The sequence below is a fragment of the Centropristis striata genome, chromosome 16 (assembly GCF_030273125.1).
Source record: "Centropristis striata isolate RG_2023a ecotype Rhode Island chromosome 16, C.striata_1.0, whole genome shotgun sequence".
In the NCBI taxonomy this organism is placed as follows: domain Eukaryota; kingdom Metazoa; phylum Chordata; class Actinopteri; order Perciformes; family Serranidae; genus Centropristis; species Centropristis striata.
In genome coordinates, this window is record NC_081532.1 from 10,020,030 (window position 1) to 10,040,328 (window position 20,299).

General features: G+C 37.5%; 1 protein-coding gene across 1 annotated transcript in view; it reads left to right on the forward strand.

Moving 5' to 3' along the window:
* The first annotated feature begins 323 nt into the window (after positions 1-323).
* Positions 324-20,299, forward strand: part of sptb (spectrin, beta, erythrocytic) — a 57,369-nt gene continuing 37,393 nt past the window's right edge. Inside the window, exons 1-9 of the mRNA XM_059352565.1 lie at positions 324-906; positions 12,714-12,865; positions 13,005-13,178; positions 15,853-15,950; positions 17,108-17,188; positions 17,344-17,459; positions 17,584-17,696; positions 17,780-17,967; positions 19,783-19,900. Coding sequence (XP_059208548.1) covers positions 324-906; positions 12,714-12,865; positions 13,005-13,178; positions 15,853-15,950; positions 17,108-17,188; positions 17,344-17,459; positions 17,584-17,696; positions 17,780-17,967; positions 19,783-19,900 — 1,623 coding nt within the window. The remainder of the gene's footprint in view (positions 907-12,713; positions 12,866-13,004; positions 13,179-15,852; positions 15,951-17,107; positions 17,189-17,343; positions 17,460-17,583; positions 17,697-17,779; positions 17,968-19,782; positions 19,901-20,299) is intronic.

Sequence of the window (20,299 nt, forward strand, 5' to 3'; positions counted from 1 at the left end):
CACGTGGACGTACTGAAACATATTGTATGCATGGATGGGGCTGGAGAAACCACTCTGAAGTGAAGCGAAGGCTGCCTGAGCCCTTGTGCCGCCTGAGAGTGGAGGCATAGCATCATCACGGCAGCAGTGAGGAGAGAGTGAGAAAGAAAGGAAGAAGAAGGAGGGAGGGAGGGAAGGAGGGAGGGAGCAGGAGTGAACACGAGAGGGATCTGGAAAGGAGGACAGAGAGCCAAGAGACAGAGAAGAGGAGAGACGTGGAGTGCCAAGCTCCTCTGCTGGCTGCAGGCTGTGTTGTTGTTGTTGTTGTTGTTTTGGGGGTCAAGATGAGCAGCCCGTGCCTGCTGCGTGCTGCCCCTATAAGCCAACCCCGGCTCAGAGAGGTCAAGATCAGCCTGAAGGCCAGCAGCAGGGAGACCACGACCATCCGGAGCAGCAGCAGCAGCAGCAGCGCCGGGGCCAAGGAGGCTGCCGGCCGGCCCTACGCCCTGGCAGAGAAAGAGGCCCCCGTTCGGGTCGGCATGAGCAGCAGCCGGAGCAAAAGCACCCCGCCGGTGCACCGGGTCCAGAGACCCGAGAGCAGGAAGACAGCGCGGGGAAGCAGCAGCAGCAGCAGGAAGCAGCAGCAGGAGCCCGAACACCACCCGGAGAGGAACGGGACTCTCTTGCACCTCCCGCTCTCCGTGGCGCCCGCAGGACTCTCCCCCTACACTTCGTCCTCTTCCTCGTCCTCCTCCTGCACCCCCAGACGTCAGAGGGCCTCTCACCCTCACCCTCCTCCCCCTGCCCTCCTCTCCTCCTCCTCTTCCTCCTCGGCTAAAAGTATGAAGCGGGCGCGCTGGCTCAGTTATAGCACCTCCAACATCTGTTTCAACTCCATCCTGGATGGACGCTTCAGGCAGCTGCAAGGTACAGGGGTCCTGATGGGAAGAGCTGTGTGTGTGTGTGTGTGTGTGTGTGTTTGTGTGTGTGTTTGAGAGGTCCAGCCTCACTGATGAGATACAGAGAGATAACACTTTTCCAATCATGCCCCTCCTGTCCCCAACTCGTGTTTGGGCGAGGACCGGGTCGCGGGGAGGTTGGGCTGTGATGTGAGCAAGTGTGAGTTAGTTTGTCATCCTGCTGTGAGAACTGGAGAAAAGAAAAATCTGAGCTTCCAAAGCAGTTGCCCTTTTATTGGATGTAAAGGGTAGTAATTTATTTATTTATCAGGAAGCCATGGCTCTGCCCCAATTGTTCACTGACTTGCCTTTGAATAATTCATAAGGAAACTCCTAAAAAGCTTGTGATGTTTCTTCCCTCCAAAGGTAGCACTCTTATGTGCTCCTTTTTCTTTAAAATAACAAACATATTCATCATTTCAGTTGTCGCCTACTCTCCATATGACCCTTACCCTTCACAAACTGTTCCAAAGAGCAAAGTGTGTTTTGATCCCAACCTCCTTTTTTTCCGTGAACGATAGCGTCGGCGGCGTTAGAAGAGAATCAATTTCTCTGGCGGTTTAACTTCTCCCTGCCCGTGTTATTAAGGTTTTAAGAGAGAGGTTTGCCGTCACTGTGGATTTTTGTTAGCTTGCACTATGCTATCCAACTCCCTGATGACAGGAGTGCATTAGTGAGAGGAAGAAAATGGAGGAGACGATGCAGGAACAGAGAGGGAAACCTACTTTTTTTTCCCCTGCCTCTGCTAGATGTCGAGTATAGACTGATTCTGAAGACTGCAGAGTCAACTGATACGTGAAGCTGCAAACTATTGAAGCTTTACCCCAAATTAGAGTGGTTGTTCGGAGCCAAGCGTATTGATCCGCCAATTGCATTTCTTGAAATTTTATTCACTCTTTATTTACCCGTTAATAGGGAGATGTAGTCAAGACTGCAGTGGAATGAAGTTGGACAGAACAACAATAACAGAAAAAATAAGTAATAAAAAGAGAAAGAGAGGAGAAAACAGTGTATGCACAGCATTTATTGATGTAAGCCATTCATCCATTTTCTTATATCTTTCTTGGAATTTGACACACTCGGTCGGGTTCAATATTTCTTCTGCCCAGGCTGCAGAAAAAAGTGTTTGGTTTTCTCCATCATGTCCAGTTGTTGGATGGTGACCTTTAACCTTCTAGCTTTCTTCAGTAGAGTCTAGAAACCTTAACCTTTAAGTTTTGGGGGCCTAGATCTATTTTTTACTGTTTAAAAATACAATACTCACTATAAGTTTGATCCATAAATTATCCTGATTTTATGCTCTTTGGACAAGTTTGCAGTATATGCACTTCTCTTGCATGTTCCTATAAAACAAACATTGCACTCCTGTAAGGTAGTGGGACTCGTGATGGACAACATCAAAATTGATGCGGAAGAATCACTCATATCATCTTTGTTTTTCTATGTATTCTTCTTTTAACTTGTGAATGTATCCATGATTTAACTGAACAATTCAGTCTAGGATTCTGCTGTGCTGTGTTAATAGAAACTCCCTAAGAAATTGATATGCAAAGTCACTTTTTAGATACAACAGCAAAACTTGACTTAATTTTTTTTTTTTAAATTAACTTAACCTTTGCCTTAACACCAAGACTAAACGTAGAGACCTCAAGCCTAACTGTAACTTCAAAGAGAGCTGACTTTTATTTTTTGTGATCATTGATTTATGAAGAAGGGTTTGTATTCTGATATCAGTGTAGTATCTTGCATCAATAGATACCCAAACAGGCTTACAAAGCAGACTATCAATTTCCATGTAGATAGGTGCAAGAACAAATATAGTATAGAATTACAGCAAAACAGGGGTCATATTTTTTTGTAGTACTTGATTTGACATGCATCAAATAAATTGCATCTCATATTGTATGCATGTATTGTTTAACTAGTTTGCCCAATTTTCCAAGCTTTGGAAATAAAACCAGCTCCTACTCTGCCACTTAGTCCATTTTCTCATTTACATCAAACCAAAATATTTCATTTTATTTGTTCTGCATCATCACAAAGGTGCATGAACTCTGAAATGATCACAGAGCTCGCTGAAGCATGTACTGCAGAACCACTTGGAAATACCAAGTTTTCAGGGAGTCCCATGCTAATAGTGGCTAATGTAGCCTCAAGCCCGCTAGCCTAAAGTACTAATGAGGAGCAGTCAACAGAGGACTTGTAAGCTCACTTCTTTCTAACTACACAGCAGCATTTTTTCGTCATTTTAAAACTTTTTGTCTTCAACCCAAAGTGACATTTCTTGATCAGATTATATGTAGCTTCCTCTGGAGCCACAACTTGCTTCATACAAACTTTTTTTTTCTCCAGACTTTCGTTGAGCTCTCCTTTTAATCCCTACCTGCCAAAATACTGGTATGCTTTGCTCTTTACAACATCAAGAACCTTGACAGCGTCTAACGAGCATTAATCTGATGTTTAGCTGCTGCAGAATCCATTTAGCAAAGGCTCAGATGATTCATCTTGTCTTTCGTGTAAATAAAGCCGACAGGACATGTTGGACAGTCCTGATATTAAAGACATGGTGTCATGGCTGCAGGACAGGTAGCACTGGCAGGTGCTCCATGACTCAGGCATGTTGCAGGGTGCTGTGGGACCCACTGGGCCAAAGCCAGTAAGAGCTGACGGTGGGAAAAGACGGATCAGGCAGTAAACAGGGAAAATCCATCAGCATGAATAAGTCATTGGGCTTTCACTGGAGTCAAAGAGTGGATGAGAGATTACACAGTGAAAGCATGTGAAACAGAGGAATGTTTAGTAAGCCTGGCACTGATATGCAGGAAGAAAAAGTCGGGAAGTTGGAAGCACAAGATGCTGCTGCAGAGTGGAAATAGTCTCAGAAAAGATGGATACAGTATATGTTTGCTGCACTCAAATATATTTAATTCATATAAAAAGACTGTTTGACAAATGACCGTTTCTGTTGCAGCACGAAAAAGTACAACCAAACATTAAATATAAGTTGTGGTAAGCCTTTCATATGAACTATTACAGCTGCTTTCCTATTTATGAACTATACCTAAATGTGTAAAAGAAAAAAAGCCTCCTTATCAGCTACAGCTCTGCCATTATTAAAGTGAAAACCATACAGAAAGTTAAGAAAAGTAGTCTATTTAGTTTACATTTAATTTAGTTTAAATTTAATTTTGTACACAAACTTTAATACAAAACCTTAAAACAATATTCTACTTTTAAAAATACAAATTGAAATCAAATGAAGATAAATGGAGAGTTTAATTAATGAGCAATGAACCAAGGATAATGAAGCAGGGGACCTGTTTTACTGAACCTTAAACCAGTGTTTTTAATCCCTAACCTTAACTAAATTGTTTTAGTATTTTCAATGTTTAAAACAGCAGTCATCACATGATTACATATTGCCACATGCTTGCAGCATTTGTTCACATGTGTCACAATAAGAAACAGTTGCACATATATTAATGTTCATATTCAACATGTTTTTGGCTCCAGAATATAGGTTAAATGTTTTGCAGAAAACAGTACAAAGCCAACATCTTTACTGGTGATGTTGTGTCACAAAAGTGATTACTATAACATGTTGCCTCTGTATTGTACATTTTAGGGAAATTCAATTGGGAAACAGTGTATAGATAACTGGGCAACATACCCAAGTAATGGCACTCACAACTAGGAATGGGAATAATTAATCGATGATCGATTAATGGTCGTTAAGAATTTGGTCGATCACGGCTGATCGTTCAGTTCTGCGGCCGTACGTGAATGAGCCAATGAGCTGAGAATTAAGTTGGATAAAGCTACAGTTTGTAAACTGAAAGTTGCAATAACAATTATAAAACACACAGAAATACAAGAGTATTAATTTCAGCAAAACTAGCCTACTGTATCAAATCTTGGTAGCATAAATTACTAGGTTTAATTTGATCCAAAACTTATTTAAACACAAAACACACTTAAATATGCAAGATTATTGTGTAAACTAACCTCGTGCCTCTTCGAAGAACATAAAACATTTCACTCCTTGACATTATCTTTACAGTTTAATATCACTTGAGTTAATTTTATGATCGACAGGGAGAGTCTCTCTTCGTCCTTTCAAAATAAAAGTGTTAGTTATCAAAACAGGCTTTTGCATAGTACTGTATATATATCCTTTATTTTGCCCGTGTATGCATGCTGCGATAAATCGATTAATTGATGATTAATTGATTGTTAGTGTTATAGATGCTCGAGTTGGCTGGTTTCTTCCAAACGCCCATCCCTACTCACAACAGATACGTCAATAATATAAAAAGACTAAAAACATTGGATGATTCACTTATTGTGTGATTGGACTTGAACACTCAAATAAGCTCAAGAAATGTCTCTTTTAACTGTATGGTAGCATTCGAGGTCTAGAAAAGACAACATAACTAACATACATCTTGATATCAGGATAATAAAATCCCAGGCCATATTGAAACTTAAATAGTTATATTGTTATACGTGTTATATTGGTTTTCTGTTCAGCTCTACAATACTGCTGTTTTAAGGGTAAACAGAAGTTCATTTTTGCAGACTAAAGGCTGGAAGGCTTTTGGTAAGCAGTATACACACACACACACACACACACACACACACACACACACACACACGGAGCTGTTGTCATATCGAGCTTGTTAAACTACTCATCTGGAGACGGCTCGGCGGATGCATGCATGCAACAATCCTCCTCCTCCCTCTGTTGTCCCATGCTTTCTTTCTAAATGGCCAGCAGCATCAGTGTGCACTCTGTCTCCTCTCAAGGTCTCGTGATGTGAGATGATACAGGAGAACCATATGCACGTTCCTCTTGCTGCCTCCGCTGCAAAAATCTGAACCCCAAACAGTTCAGAAAGCATCTGTCACACATTTTACTGCACATAGAGCCGTCTTGTTGATGTTTTTTTGCCTCTGTTGACAGATTATGATAGAAATCAACGCTGACATTCCTGTTGGAGCTTTGAGTTATTTGCATGTTTTAATTGTCATTACTTTTTCATGCCGTGGTAATCCGTGACGACATAGTGGAGCAGTGCGTGCTGTTGTTCTGCTGAGGGGAGCAGAAAAAGCATGATTTATTTACTGTATTCTGCTGCGCCATGTGTTTTACATACAATAACCTCCTGATTTCTTCTCTTTGATGATACTAAGAATGGAGCTGGAGCTTTTGTGGGTCATTTTTAGATGCTGCAGGTATCTTGTTCTATTTTTCTGTTGGGTCTCTGCAGATTAAACCTGAAAGCCTGCACCTCTCCATTACTTTCTGTCTGATCCTTCTTGCCCTCCTCCTCCCTGGTCTCTCCTCCTCCCTCACTCTGTTTAACTGTCTCCTTCTTAACCTTTCATCCAGTGTCTTTAACACTCTTTCCTTTCTTTGCTCCCTCCTCTTCTTCTGTTCCTCCTCTTCAGCTTGTTTTTTGCTTGTTCTCCACAGCCTCGGGGTCTGAATCATTTATCACACGAGTCATTAAGGATGCAGTCCTTTGCACTCCTCAGTTTGTAGTCATATTTGGGTTCAGGAATAAACAGGGCAAGCTGTAGCGGGCAGGCAGGCCGAGGGGAAGTCACATGTTGCAGGATGGGACAGTCTCATCGGCAGTGTTTGACCTGATAAACTTTAAGGAGCTGTGTGAGTGTGTGTGTGTGTGTGTGTGTGTGTGTGTGTGTGTGTGTGTGTGTGTGTGTGTCTACTTATACTGTGTGTGTGTGTGTGTGTGTGTGTGTGTGTGTGTGTGTGTGTGTGTGTGTTCTCGTACTTCATACATAGTGAGGACTGGAACACGTTTTTAACCAAAAGATTGAGGACATTTTTGCATAGTGAGGACATTTCGGCCGGTCCTGACTTCTTTAAAGGCTTTTTCGTTTTAGGGTAAAGGTTACAAGTAGGTTTATGTTAGGGTTAGGGTTGGGCATTTAGTTGTGATGGTGAAGGTTAGGTTAAGGGTTAGGGTAAGGGGCTAGGGAACAAGGTTATTATAGTTAACAAAAACAAAAATAAATAACGAAAACTAGAATTGAAAAAACATTTTCGTAAATTTTCTATATTAAAATTATAGTAAAAATGTCTTTCATTTTCGTCTTTGTCAACTTTTTTCATACATAAAACTAAACTAAAACTAAAGCATTTCCAAAAATAAATACTAAACTAAAAACTAATTAAAACTAACTGAATTTGAAAAGAAAAATTCACAATCCAATTAAAAATGAAAATGATTATACTATTATAAATATATATATATATATATATATATATATATATATATATATATTATAAACTTTGGGAATTCACTATTCCAATGAGGGCCCTCACAAAGACAGAAGTACAAGAGTGTGTGTGTGTGTGTGTGTCTGGCAGCTGTGGGTGAAATCAAGGTAGCTGTAGTCAGGTTGCATCGTCCTTTTGTCCTCCTTGCTCCAGATTATTCTAAAATACTCTCCTAGCGTAAATCAGAAACTACAGTATATACTTACAGTAATAGAGCTGCAACTAATGATTAATTTCATGATTAGATCAATCATTTACTTTAAAAACTTCTACTACTACTACTACTACTACTTTAAACATTATTATAGTGTGAACACACTTCATGCACTCAAAACAGCAAATGTACAGGGTCCCCCATAAAGTATGAATCATTTTGGTTTTCAGACACAATCCTCTGTTAATCGTGGTTTCATTTTCATTGTGATATGTTTGGAAGAAATTTTTTTAATACAGTTTTGAGATGATATATACTTTGTCTGTCAATAATAAATCACATTTTCACAATCATTTAATGGAAAGAGGTAAAAATATATTTTATTCCAATTTTATTGGCGACCATGTACATAAAGAGGTCAGATCATGATTAAATGATCATATCGTGTTCAAAAAATATGGTGTGGAAATGAATGATTCCCAGCTACAAACCCCACATACATCTGATGCATTTTTATTGATCCTGTTTAATAGACTTTGAACAACTAGATAAAACAAATTTTTAATAGGATTTTAATTGAAGGTGACAAACTTAATAATTTCACATGTATAATACTATGCATGTATTATTATATGTGCATTATTTATAAGTTTATTATAGTTTTCTTTATATTGTGGCATTTATTTTAACAATATTGCTAAACATATTGCTTAATCAATATTTCAGTAAGAAACTTACAGAGCCTTTGTTTAATTTGTTTGAATTGAGCCTTAAAGACCAATTTTAAATAAACGTATGCTATTTCGTTGCTAGAGCTAGATCAATAAATCGACTGGGCTGTTATTAACTTATTTCAAATATACAATTTTTACACATTTTTGTTGCACATTCATAGCTACAACCATGTACAGCACATGTGGTATAATGTATGATGATCAGTATACTCTGCAAAAGTGATATTTTTATCTGCACAAATAGGACAAGGATAGGTCAACTAGCAAAACAGCCTGTAAACACACACATTTATGAGCATTGCATCAAAAACAGAGTGTGGCAGTCTGCCTTCAGCAGTTTTTAATTACACCTCACATACAGATGAGCACAGTCATTTCAAGAAAAGCATGCACCTGAATCTTTATTAAAGTGAATTACTGATGAATCTCCCTCATGCATGAATCAGACATCAATACCAGTCTAATTTTATGCAAGATCCCTGATGATGAAGATGCAGGAGAAATAGAAACAGATGGGAAGAATAGCATCTTGTCAATATTTTAGATACCCCCCTAAAATTTCACAAATCCTGTTTTTCTCATGGGAGCTCACGTCGTATTAGGAGGAAATCTCCCCCTGTAATTCTCACCTTGTTTTTGGTGCATATGGAGGTCGATAAGTAACATGAAATTCCAGGTGCAAAATGCAAAAAATATGTTATGAGATAATTTAGAAACGGTCCAGACAGTTAATTTAATTAAAAAAACGTCCTGCTCAGTATATATCTTCGTCTATTCTGTGTCTAACATGTAATAAGAGAAGGTTTAAATCATTTTATATGCTTACTTAATGCAGATACAATCCCCAGTCACAAGCACACACCCACTCGTACCTCCCCCGTTCCCATTCACATTAAGTGTGTCCACAAACAAAATAAACACAGTATAGTACATTGGGTCACGCTGACATATGGTCCCACAAAAAATGGTTTTATTTTTCGCTCCTGAGTAGGAGGCATATCTGCCGTGCACTGAGATACGATTTTAAGTGTGAGCCCGGCAAGATGTGTCACCATGTGGGCAGCGCTCATCCTCCCAAAAACCTGTCCAAGTCTCGTTCTCGCTGCCTCCCTCCCTCCGCCCTGTCATTCCTGACTTTTTCAGGCACTCGAGGAATTTCAGCATGAATACTGCACACCTACGCCTTAACTATGCAGAAAACCTGGGTCGTGTTTACTTTTTATGCATGGGATGTTATTATGCTGCACCACTTCTCTATCTGCTCTGCTCGGAGGACGAGGAGATGGTTAAAGTAAAGCTTTTCCTCGGGGGAGTTTCCGTTTGTGCAGCAAATTTGCAGCAGGAATGTTTTCAGTAATTCAGAAGTCAGTATCAGTAATCAGTGGTGGAAGGTAACAACGGTAAACAGAGTGTTGCAGGGATGATGTGTTACTGTAGGACACTTTCCCCTTGACAAAGAGCTAATTAGATTTTGCATTATTGCAGGAAAATAAGATGCATGGCATAGAACCGTGTTAGTAAACGCCTTTTTTAGAGACACATAAAAGCTTCACATTTCATAAGTGTGGTGTTGATTGAAGATAAACACATCCAAAAAAACAGTTGACTTTGAGAAAAAGGACACAGAAGTGCTAACATGCTAACTCATTCCTGCAACACTCTGTGCTGTACAATCAGTTGTTTGTACTTTACTTAAATATTTGTATAGATATAAATAGTTATATCTTCATATATTATTTCACAACATTTAAACTTGAAGAATTATTATGCGAAAACAGATTAAAGACATTTGAAAATGATTAGAGCAACACCATTTGACTGATTTCCCCTTCATTGCTCAAAAAAATGTATATATTTTTCTAAATTAAAGCATCCGTTGGACTGATATTCCCAAGAACAAAAAAAAAACAGATTTTTGCAAATGAACGCCTCACTTCTACTCCACTTCATTTTAAAATGAAATGTTAGACTTTACTTACGTTACATTTACTTGACAGGTTAGTTACTTTGCAGTTTAAGATTATTATTTTTTTAAGCAACTTTTTATTGAATTAAAAGGTTCAGATATATACAAAATAAAAATAAAAACATTGTTCAGTGTTTCTTGTTTCTATTTTAAACCTCTCACCACCAACTGCCTGTCTTAGAAAATAAATAAATAAATAAATAAAAGAGAGAAAAGAGAAAAGGTCACAGTGGTAAAATAACATGTCAACCTTAATATACATTTTTACAGTCCCAAAAATAAGTTCAGTTAGAAGTTATACATTTTGCTCCCAATACATAAAAGCAAAAAATATAACTGTGGCATGATCTGGAGATAAACTTTTATTTTAAGCCAGTCAAAATAACGTCTGAAGGGTTTACATTACACAAAAATTTCATTTTTTTAAGTTTAAGATAAAGCATAACACCAATAAGCAGGTTCAGATTATTAATAAAACATATCAATCAACTAATAAATTATGTATTGTTATATATTAAGCTAACAAGCATATAAAATAGTTAAATTAGGTCCACCTCCTCTAACTATAATCCAGTGATATAATATATATTAGTCTGAAATATGCCATTCTTAACAATGAGTGCTTCTACTTCTAGTACTTTAAGTTTATTTTGAGGGTAATACTAATGTACTTTTACTTGAGTAAGATTTTGAATGCAGGAATTTTTACTTCTTTTACTTAGACTGAAGAAAAACTTTTAAATACTTCTTCCACCACTGTCAGTAATAATGACTCGTCCTGCTCTAATAACTGAATAAAATGGTAAAATCAGACAGTTTGCACTAAAATATTACCATTTTTATTGAGTGTCATCCAGTTTTAATTCCAGTAAAAGACATACACTGCACTAGTATTCAGCCGGGACATGGTGACCGGACAAGCTCTTTTTAACCTTCTTTTTGAACTCATTTCAACGTATCCCCACTTGACACGAGTGTAACAGTGAGCGAGCAGCACTGCGACCAGACTGACCGTTTAATTGACTTTATTCAAAGTTAAAGTTATGGACATTGATGGATTAGTGAACAGGCCTCCTGGGCACGAAGAGAATTTCTTGTTGGAAAGTCACAGAGCTCAGTAAAAACCAGGATTTCATTATTGATTCGCCAATCGAGTCCAATTGGAGGTTTGTTTCTGGTCATTTTTCTTTAATAACTTACACCTTGGCTTGAACTGTAACACCAATAATCTGGATTTGAGCCTTTTGACTTGAAAATACTTGATACCTTCCCCTGAGCTGCACTATATGCTATAAATGTGCAATGTCAACTTAACAAGCTTGTTTTAGCAAATAAGTACATTCAGCATTTAATGTAAATGTCACTTATTATATCTATATTGTTAAAATGCCATTACATCTGTTTAAAGAGTTCATATTTTAAGTTTAGGACTCAAAGCTGGACCTACTTTATGAGGTTACATTTGTGTATTATTATTATTATTATTATTATTATTATTATTATTATTATTATTATTATTATTATGCAATGAAAATACATAAAGTTTCCTAAAGTTTTTCTTTTTCACTAGTTAAACTTTTGCTTTTGAATTTGTAAATAAAAGTTTTTAATAAGCACTTATACATATTTAATCAAATTTATTTGACTTGCATTTAAACATTTATGTGCAGTGCTGATAGTTCCAACTTTTTAATTACATTTTTTAAAATGATATAATTGCAATGTGCAAGTGCTTGACGAAGTAGAAAGCTACCAGCAGAATGTTTATGCAACAGTTCAGTCCCAGGCCAGTGTCAGAACTATTGGCAAATGAATAATTAAATATACCAATATTTCACAATATGTTGTCACTTATTGCTGTAAACCAATAAATGACACTTGTAGAAATGTTGTATAGAATCAGTATCACACTCTAGGTCGTGATGTTGCACTTTATATGATCACAGTTGTGATTATCTTCAGCTGACCGAATCAAAGCTGTGATGATAGGGCACCAACATCATAACCTTGAGTGTCATATTGCTTGAATATAACATGTCAATTTGTAAATATATACAAAATAACCACATGGTAAACACGTTTTTTCTGTGTGCAAGAATGTAAATGATGGAATATTTCCATAATGTAGTTTGGTTGCTGGATTTTCGTAGCTATTGTGATAGAAATTATATAGAAAACGAATTGTATATCATTATATTTATTGGTCAACTCTCATCCTTTTACTTTCCATGCCCAGAGGCCTATTGTCTCAGTCCATGGTTGTTTGAATCATATTTTGTGGAGTCAGAGCTGATGTGAAGGCAGAAATAATATTATTGTGTAAGTTGGATGCAATAAGTTGAACCACAGAATACTTTTTGATGTTGTGCTTTAGATAACTGGGATTGTCCATGCTGTATATTCTCAGTAAGTGGCAGGAGTGCACAGCTTAACTCTGCACTGAGGATTAATTTAACCAGTAAGATTTCCCTGTTTCCAGAGCTTCATCTATCAGAAGAGCCCTGGAGCAGGACAGTTAATCCCCACCAGCTCCAGCGGTGCTGTTCTGTAGATGTGAAGTTTTTTCATTATTCATGGAGCTCATGTTCTTCCTTTAACTTTGTGCTCCCATCAGATGAGCGCGAGGCGGTTCAGAAGAAGACCTTCACTAAATGGGTCAACTCCATCCTGTCCCGGGTCGGCTGTCGCATCTCTGACCTCTACCTGGACCTGCGGGACGGACGCATGCTCATTAAACTGCTGGAGGTGCTGTCCGGAGAACGTCTGGTGAGAAGCTCCCTCCTCAAAACACACATTTTTATACTTTTCTCTCCCTGTTTTCATTCTTTGTACCATCCCTCTCTCTCTCGTGGTCACTTGCATTTCTTATCTCCCCTTTCTATGTTTTCTTTTTATCTTATTTCAGCCCAAACCCACTAAAGGTCGAATGCGTATCCACTGTTTGGAGAATGTGGACAAAGCTCTGCAGTTCCTCAAAGAGCAGAGGGTCCACCTGGAGAACATGGGCTCCCACGACATCGTCGACGGCAACCATCGCCTCATCCTCGGCCTCATCTGGACCATCATCCTTCGCTTCCAGGTAAACTGAGAATGTGGCTACGCTACGTGCTCATATTTAGCTTTATTTCCCTTTTTTTTTTGATTTGCCTAATACTTGCTGGATTCTTTTAACCGGAAACATTTTAGTGCATTGCATTGATTTCAGTTTGAGGGTAGAAGTAAAGGCCACGACAAGGACTTCTTCTTCAGTGCAACTTACAGGTGCATCTCAATAAATTAGAATATCCTGGAAAAGTCCATAGTAGTAGTAGTTCAAGTCAAATAGCCCCAACGAAGTATTGAGGGCATACAAATGGAAATACTTTTCAAAGGCATACTTTCCATATTAAACATACTTTTTAAAATTGGTCTTTTGTAATATTCTTTTTTTTTTGAGACACTGAATTTTAGGTCTTCATTAAATGTAAGCCATAATCATTATGATTAGAAGAAATTAAATAAATTAAGACATGAAATGTTTCCTTCTGTGTGCAATGGATCTATATATGTATCTATATCTATATATGTGTTATTTCCACTTTTTGAATTGAATTACTGACATAAGTAAACTTTTCTATGATATTCTAATTTATTGAGATGCACCTGTATGTCCACGTAATGGTCAACCCAACAACTAAATATACTCGACTTTACTCCCGTCCCTCCCTATTATCATTCTGTTTCTGGCAACATAGGAAGTATCATGCACTTCTAATCAAAACACAAAAATGTTAATGGTTAATGTGTAAATGTAAACATTCCTTCAATTATGTCTCACATCACACATAAGACTTTATTGATCCTCAAAGGACAAATCTAAATGTTACAGAAGTTCAAGAAACTAAAGATGTGGGCTTCAGATAAAAAAAGCTATTTAAAAATGCATAAATACAGCAAAAAGACTCAAATTAAAGCTGCAAGCAGCAATAAACAGGTTTTGTATCACTTCCTGTGTCCACAATGTGCAATTAGAGAATAATATTGCACTCATTAAGTCATTCTTTACCAAGTGTAAACCAAACAGTGTAAATTCTATGTAAATCAGATGATGTTTGTCACATTAGACTCTGCTAGTATTGGGTGCTAATAGACTACGATTCAATTTTGGTCTCTAAATGTCTGCAGGAATTGACTGTAATCAAGCATGAGAAATGTGTGGCAGATGGGACAAATTATGATCAAGTTATAACAACTTTTCGTGCACATTTAGCCCCTCAAAATTGTGATTCATTTGCATTACTTGATGATTGAATTACACATTGCTGTATAAAGGAATATAGATAGTACAGTAAACAATAAAAGCCAAATATACTGCAGTGTTTATGTAGTATATACTGCACATTTTGTACGTAGAAATATACACCTCAAAGTGAAATATATAATGAAATATATTGCAGTATATTTTTTGTAATGCAGCAACAGACAGGGCAGATTCTGGTCAGTCTATGAAAACTGTAGTCATAATAAGTTAATTAGTCGATAGAAAATGAAAGAGGAAAAGAAAAAAATTCGATCTGCAAAATACAACTCAACAAAAGTAAATCACATAAATAAATACAAAATATTGCCGCTAAAATTAGTTTCTTAACAACAGCCACAATCTTGTTCAGCATTCAGATTTTCTTGCATATAAAAATGTTGCCATTAAAGTTCTGGTCTAACAACTTACATGATATTAATGGTATTTAACATATTCCAATCATCAGATAAGTGGGTCGGATGTGCAGCTTGACCACGGTTCAAATATGACTTTAATATGTGAGGGATAATGTACAGAATCAGTATTCAACAAAATTCTGTAATAAGTTATCTGTTTCATGCTACCATAGATTATCATATGAATATGATCATATGTTGATGAAACTAATTTTAATTAGCGTTTAGAGAGGAACCTGCTGTGTGTGTTAGAGGACTCTCTGATTAAATGATTAGTGTTATTTGGGCGTGTTTGCATGCGGCACAGAAACAGTTTCAGCCGGGAGCGTTGGGGATGTTTTTGACTTTTTTTGTTTTTCCTCGAATGAGTTGCCTTCAGGTTCCAGAGCCATTATTATCTGCTGTAAGAAGCACATCCACAACATCTGAACATGTCTGTTTGACTCTTTTTATCTTCTCGGAGGGGGCAGATATTTATTTTTAATTTGACAGCAACACTGTTATTTTTAGACACGTTAGTTCAAACAATATGGCCTCCTGCATTATTCAGCCTTTTCAAAAAGAAAAGGAAAAGAAAAAAAAGGAACAGGGAGAGAAAAAGAAAGGAGTTGACTTGGTCCTGTCTGTATCTTTTCAGTCTGCATAAACCAAGGAGAACCAAAGCTGCTAAATTTAGCCCTCTCTCAGGGCCTGTCTCTCAGATCACATCACTGCTCTAATTACTGGCCCACTGTGTGGGAAAATAAGAACTCAATAATTACCACCCCTCCTTCTATTAACTGGACTCTCCGTTTGGATTTGTGAGAATCCAGTCAGATTTGTTTTGGTGCACACAAATAAACACCTCCTTTATTTCTGTTAGCTATAATAAATTATGCATTTCAAAGAGGTATTTGTGCCAAAATGTTTCCCCGCTGCTGCGCCCCATTAGCGACATGTAACCATCATGTTAAGTTTTTGTTCTCTGCTGTGAATTGTTCTCGTTTGATTTAAAACCTTGCAGTCATTAGTTAAGTTTCATTATTTATCATCCAGCTGTGCTTGTTGGTTTTAATCAGATCCAGGACATTATTGTGGAAACGGGCCAGGCGGACCAGAAGGAGACGCGATCAGCCAAGGACGCTCTTCTTCTGTGGTGTCAGATGAAAACGGCGGGGTAAGTGGCACGTGAACTTTAGCATCACCAAGCTGTTGCAGGTATCCTCTGGGAGTTAGTATGAGAATCCACACCTGTGCACAGCTGGTAAGGTTTGATTATAGGCTAATCTAAAGTTAGAAAAATCATAATCAGAATTTTTTATAAACATCAAGCATTTGTTGAATATCTTTAACAGTGGATTTTTTCAAAGTTTAAAAAACTAAATTGCAAAACAAATGTAAATGGCTTAAATAAATAAAATAAAAATATAATAAATAATTAAAATATATAAACTATATATACATTTAGATATATGACTTAAATAAATTAAATAAAAATATACAACTATATATACATTTAAATAAATGTTTTAAAACTGAAAAAAAAAAAAGATTAGAAATTCGCTAAAAATAAATAAGATCAACTAGTACACTTCCACAACCTACTAAGAATAAAGGTTACATTTATTAAAAATAAATTAGACCAAAATAAATAGGATCAGATATGTATTAGAGCACTGCGACAACCTACTTAAAATTCATAAATCATTATATTTACCATTTTGGTACTATAAATATATTCTACATATTTTAGTCAGTAACTCCAAAACAGCGCACTGGATTTATAAAACGAGAGCATTTTTCAACAGGATTTGCAAATTCTCCTTCATAAATTTAACATAAAACAAAGTCTAAAACAAAAAGTTTGGGTTTTGCTGGAGGTTATGTGCAGGTGGGCTGATTTTGTAACCTCTGAGAGCGTAGCCAGCTGTTTCCTGCTATTCCCCGGAAATTATGCTGACCTGACTGCTTTCTGTAGCTTCATATTGACTGTACAGGCACTAGAGTGGTATTGATCTTTTTATGTAAAGCTTGAATAAGCAAATAAGCAAATTTCCTAAAATGTTAAACTACTCTTTAAGGTTAAATGCTGCCATCCATTTGGATTCTCTCTTATTTCAGAGAATGTGCCTCTACATTTTGCAAACTTTTGAGGAAAAATCACAGGAGGCCACTGTTCTGAGTCCACTAAGATCTGAAGCTGCAGAAATATTCAGTTCATAATTGCACGTGTGGAGAAACAGAACAGATCCCGGACGTTGATTTAAAACAGGAGCTTCTCAGCAATGTCCCTTATGTTCAGTCAATGACCTCCCCTTGGCTGCTGTCTTGCAGATATCCCAACATCAACATCACGAACTTCACCACCAGCTGGAAAGACGGCATGGCCTTCAACGCTCTCATACACAAACACCGGTAAGGAGAGATGAATGGTCGAATCCACTCTCACCAGCTCTGAGATGTAAACACTCATGAAACCCGTCTGCTCAGTGTCTCTCCTCCTCATTCTGCTTCATCTCTCTCACTGTCTCATTTTTACTCTCTTCCTCTCTCCATCTTTCCTCTCTCAGGCCAGATCTGGTGGACTATAACAGTCTGAAGAGGTCCAACCCGACCCACAACCTCCAGAGCGCCTTCAACGTAGCAGAGCAGCAGCTTGGCGTGACCAAACTGTTAGACCCCGAAGGCGAGTGACTGACGGAGGCTGTGCCTTCATGTAGAATAAATGTTTATGAGCTGGTGGAAAATAAAAAGACCAGATATGTGTCTGGCTTGGCTGTGACTGACTTGTCGGCCGTTTTGTTTTGTAGATGTGTTCACAGAGAACCCAGATGAGAAGTCCATCATCACGTACGTCGTGGCATTTTACCACTACTTCTCGAAGATGAAGCAGCTCGCTGTCGAGGGCAAGAGAGTTGGAAAGGTGAGATGGAAAAATGACGCACGAGTTAAATGACAGATTTGTTCCCTGCTCTTCTCCTGATCGTCTCGGACCTCCTTCTTCAGGTTCTGGATCACGCCATCGAGACGGAGAAGATGATCGATAAGTACGAGACGCTGGCGTCAGACCTGCTGACGTGGATCGAGCAGACCATCATCGTGCTGAACAACCGGAAACTGGCCAACTCTCTGACGGGAGTTCAGCAGCAGCTTCAGGCCTTCAACACGTACCGCACGGTAGAGAAGCCGCCCAAGTGAGTGAAGCCAAGACAGTACACTCTGTTCTGTTTATATTATGATGTCACCTTTACAATGACTCATATCCAGCAGATTTCAAATGTCAGTTACAAAAAAAACCAGAAACAAATTGCAATTTAACGCCACTTTTCAGTCAAAAACTAGATGTAAAATGTTAAAAAATGACTTTTTAACATTTATATATTTGGCATAAGATAACATCATTAAACCACATTGATTCAGGCTCTATATCTTTCCAACAGTGTGTCATAAACCTATTGGCTGCTGTTACAGATGTTCTTTAGAAAATGATGTTATTATTTTGTGAGTGATCTAATGTAATCTATAGTGTGATATGGTTTTTTTTATGTTGGGTTTCTTTTCAGCCAAATTCAATCTATTCTAAATTCAAACATACTAACTTAAAAGTAATTCAGATATAAAAAATAAATAGATAATAAATACATTCAAATCAGTTTTAATTTTAAAACTGAATATAATGTTGTAGAATTTGCAGGAAAAAAGTGACAAACAGCTATTTATCTTTGACTACACAAAGCAATTTTTTCCCTGACAGCTCAAAGAAACTGCTGAAAAGACGTTACTCTGAACATGCTGTGTTACCATAGTAACACACTGATGCTTTCAAAGGACATCAGAGTGATAAAAGAGAAAACAACACAGAAAAGACACAAAACATCACAAGCAGTCGAATTATCTAAATCTAAAAATGGTGAATTATTAGTATCGGCTACAATATCATATTTAAATCTCTTTTGTTGCATTATCTGTAATGTACATATCCAGTCCATTTACACTTTGTTATACTTTTATTACTTTTAAAAAATGATTTATCTTTGATTGATTTCAGCCTCTATAGACCAACAAACAGGAAGCAAAAAATTGACCAATTGATGATATATAAATATAATCATATATAGATGAAAACAATTATTGTGCATGTAGACAAATTGAATGTTTTTTTAAATAATAAATAAATAAAAAGTTAAATAATTAAATAAATAAGATGTTGGATGGAAGCAAAACAATAGAACAAAGGAAATTGCAATAATATATATATATATATATATATATTTAAATTAATGTATTGTTATATTAATGAAAAAATATAAGTTTTGAATAGAAATACATTGATAAATACAATACAATACTATACAAATGTATTTATAAAGCGCATTTAAAAACAACATCGTTGACCAAAGCGATGCACAATAATAGGCATTGAATTAAAAAATACAGAAAACAAGACAGTCAACACAGATTTAAAAAACAAGAATTCGGACCACAAAAACAACCCTCTAAGAGACAAAGACTTCGAAGGCCAGGGAGAATGGTCTGCAAAGACATGGTCTTTAAATAAAGATGCATGTGATTTACACCTCAGTGTGGGCACCACTCAGGGATTGCAAAATAAAAAAACACTTGGTGTGAAACAAAACAAAACAAAACAAAGAAAACTAGATGGGCACTTGGAGAGCACAGACCTAGGCCAAGTCCCAATATCATGGTTGTTAATGAAAGTGAAAAACAATTTGTGTATCTGCCCAAAATGTAATGGTCGGTGCCACAAAGTTACATGAAAATCGATCCCTACTGAATTGAACATAACCTCCCTGGTGGAGGTAAAACAGGTTGGATGTGTTCACCAACATCTTGAACCCATAGAGTCGGTGTGACTCTGGGTTATAAAGTGCTGCACGTTTTCTGGAGCGGTTTGAAGTTGTCTCTGTAGATGTCTCTGTAGAAAACATTTCCATAATGGCAGTAAATGTACATTTTCATTGTCCCTTTCTGTGTTTGTTTCCTTTCAGGTTCCAGGAAAAAGGAAACCTGGAGGTGCTGCTGTTCACCATCCAGAGTCGCATGAGGGCCAACAACCAGAGAGTCTACACGCCCAAAGAGGGAGCTCTAGTCGCAGATATCAACAGGGTGAGAGGGATCATGATGCCTCCTAGTCCCTGACTATGTCTCCTAGTCCCTGACTATGTCTCCTAGTCCCTGACTATGTCTCCTAGTCCCTGACTTTGTCTCCTAGTCCCTGACTTTGTCTCCTAGTCACTGACTTTGTCTCCTAGTCCCTGACTTTGTCTCCTAGTCCCAGACTTTGTTTCCTAGTCCCTGACATTGTCTACTAGTCCCTGACTTTGTCTCCTAGTCTCTGAATTTGGTCTCTGACTTTGTCTCCTAGTCTCTGACTTTGTCTCCTAGTCCCCGACTTTGTTTCCTAATCACTGACTTTGTCTCCTAGTCCTTGACTTTGTCTCCTAGTCCCAGACTTTGTTTCCTAGTCCCAGACTTTGTTTCCTAGTCCCTGACTTTGTTTCCTAG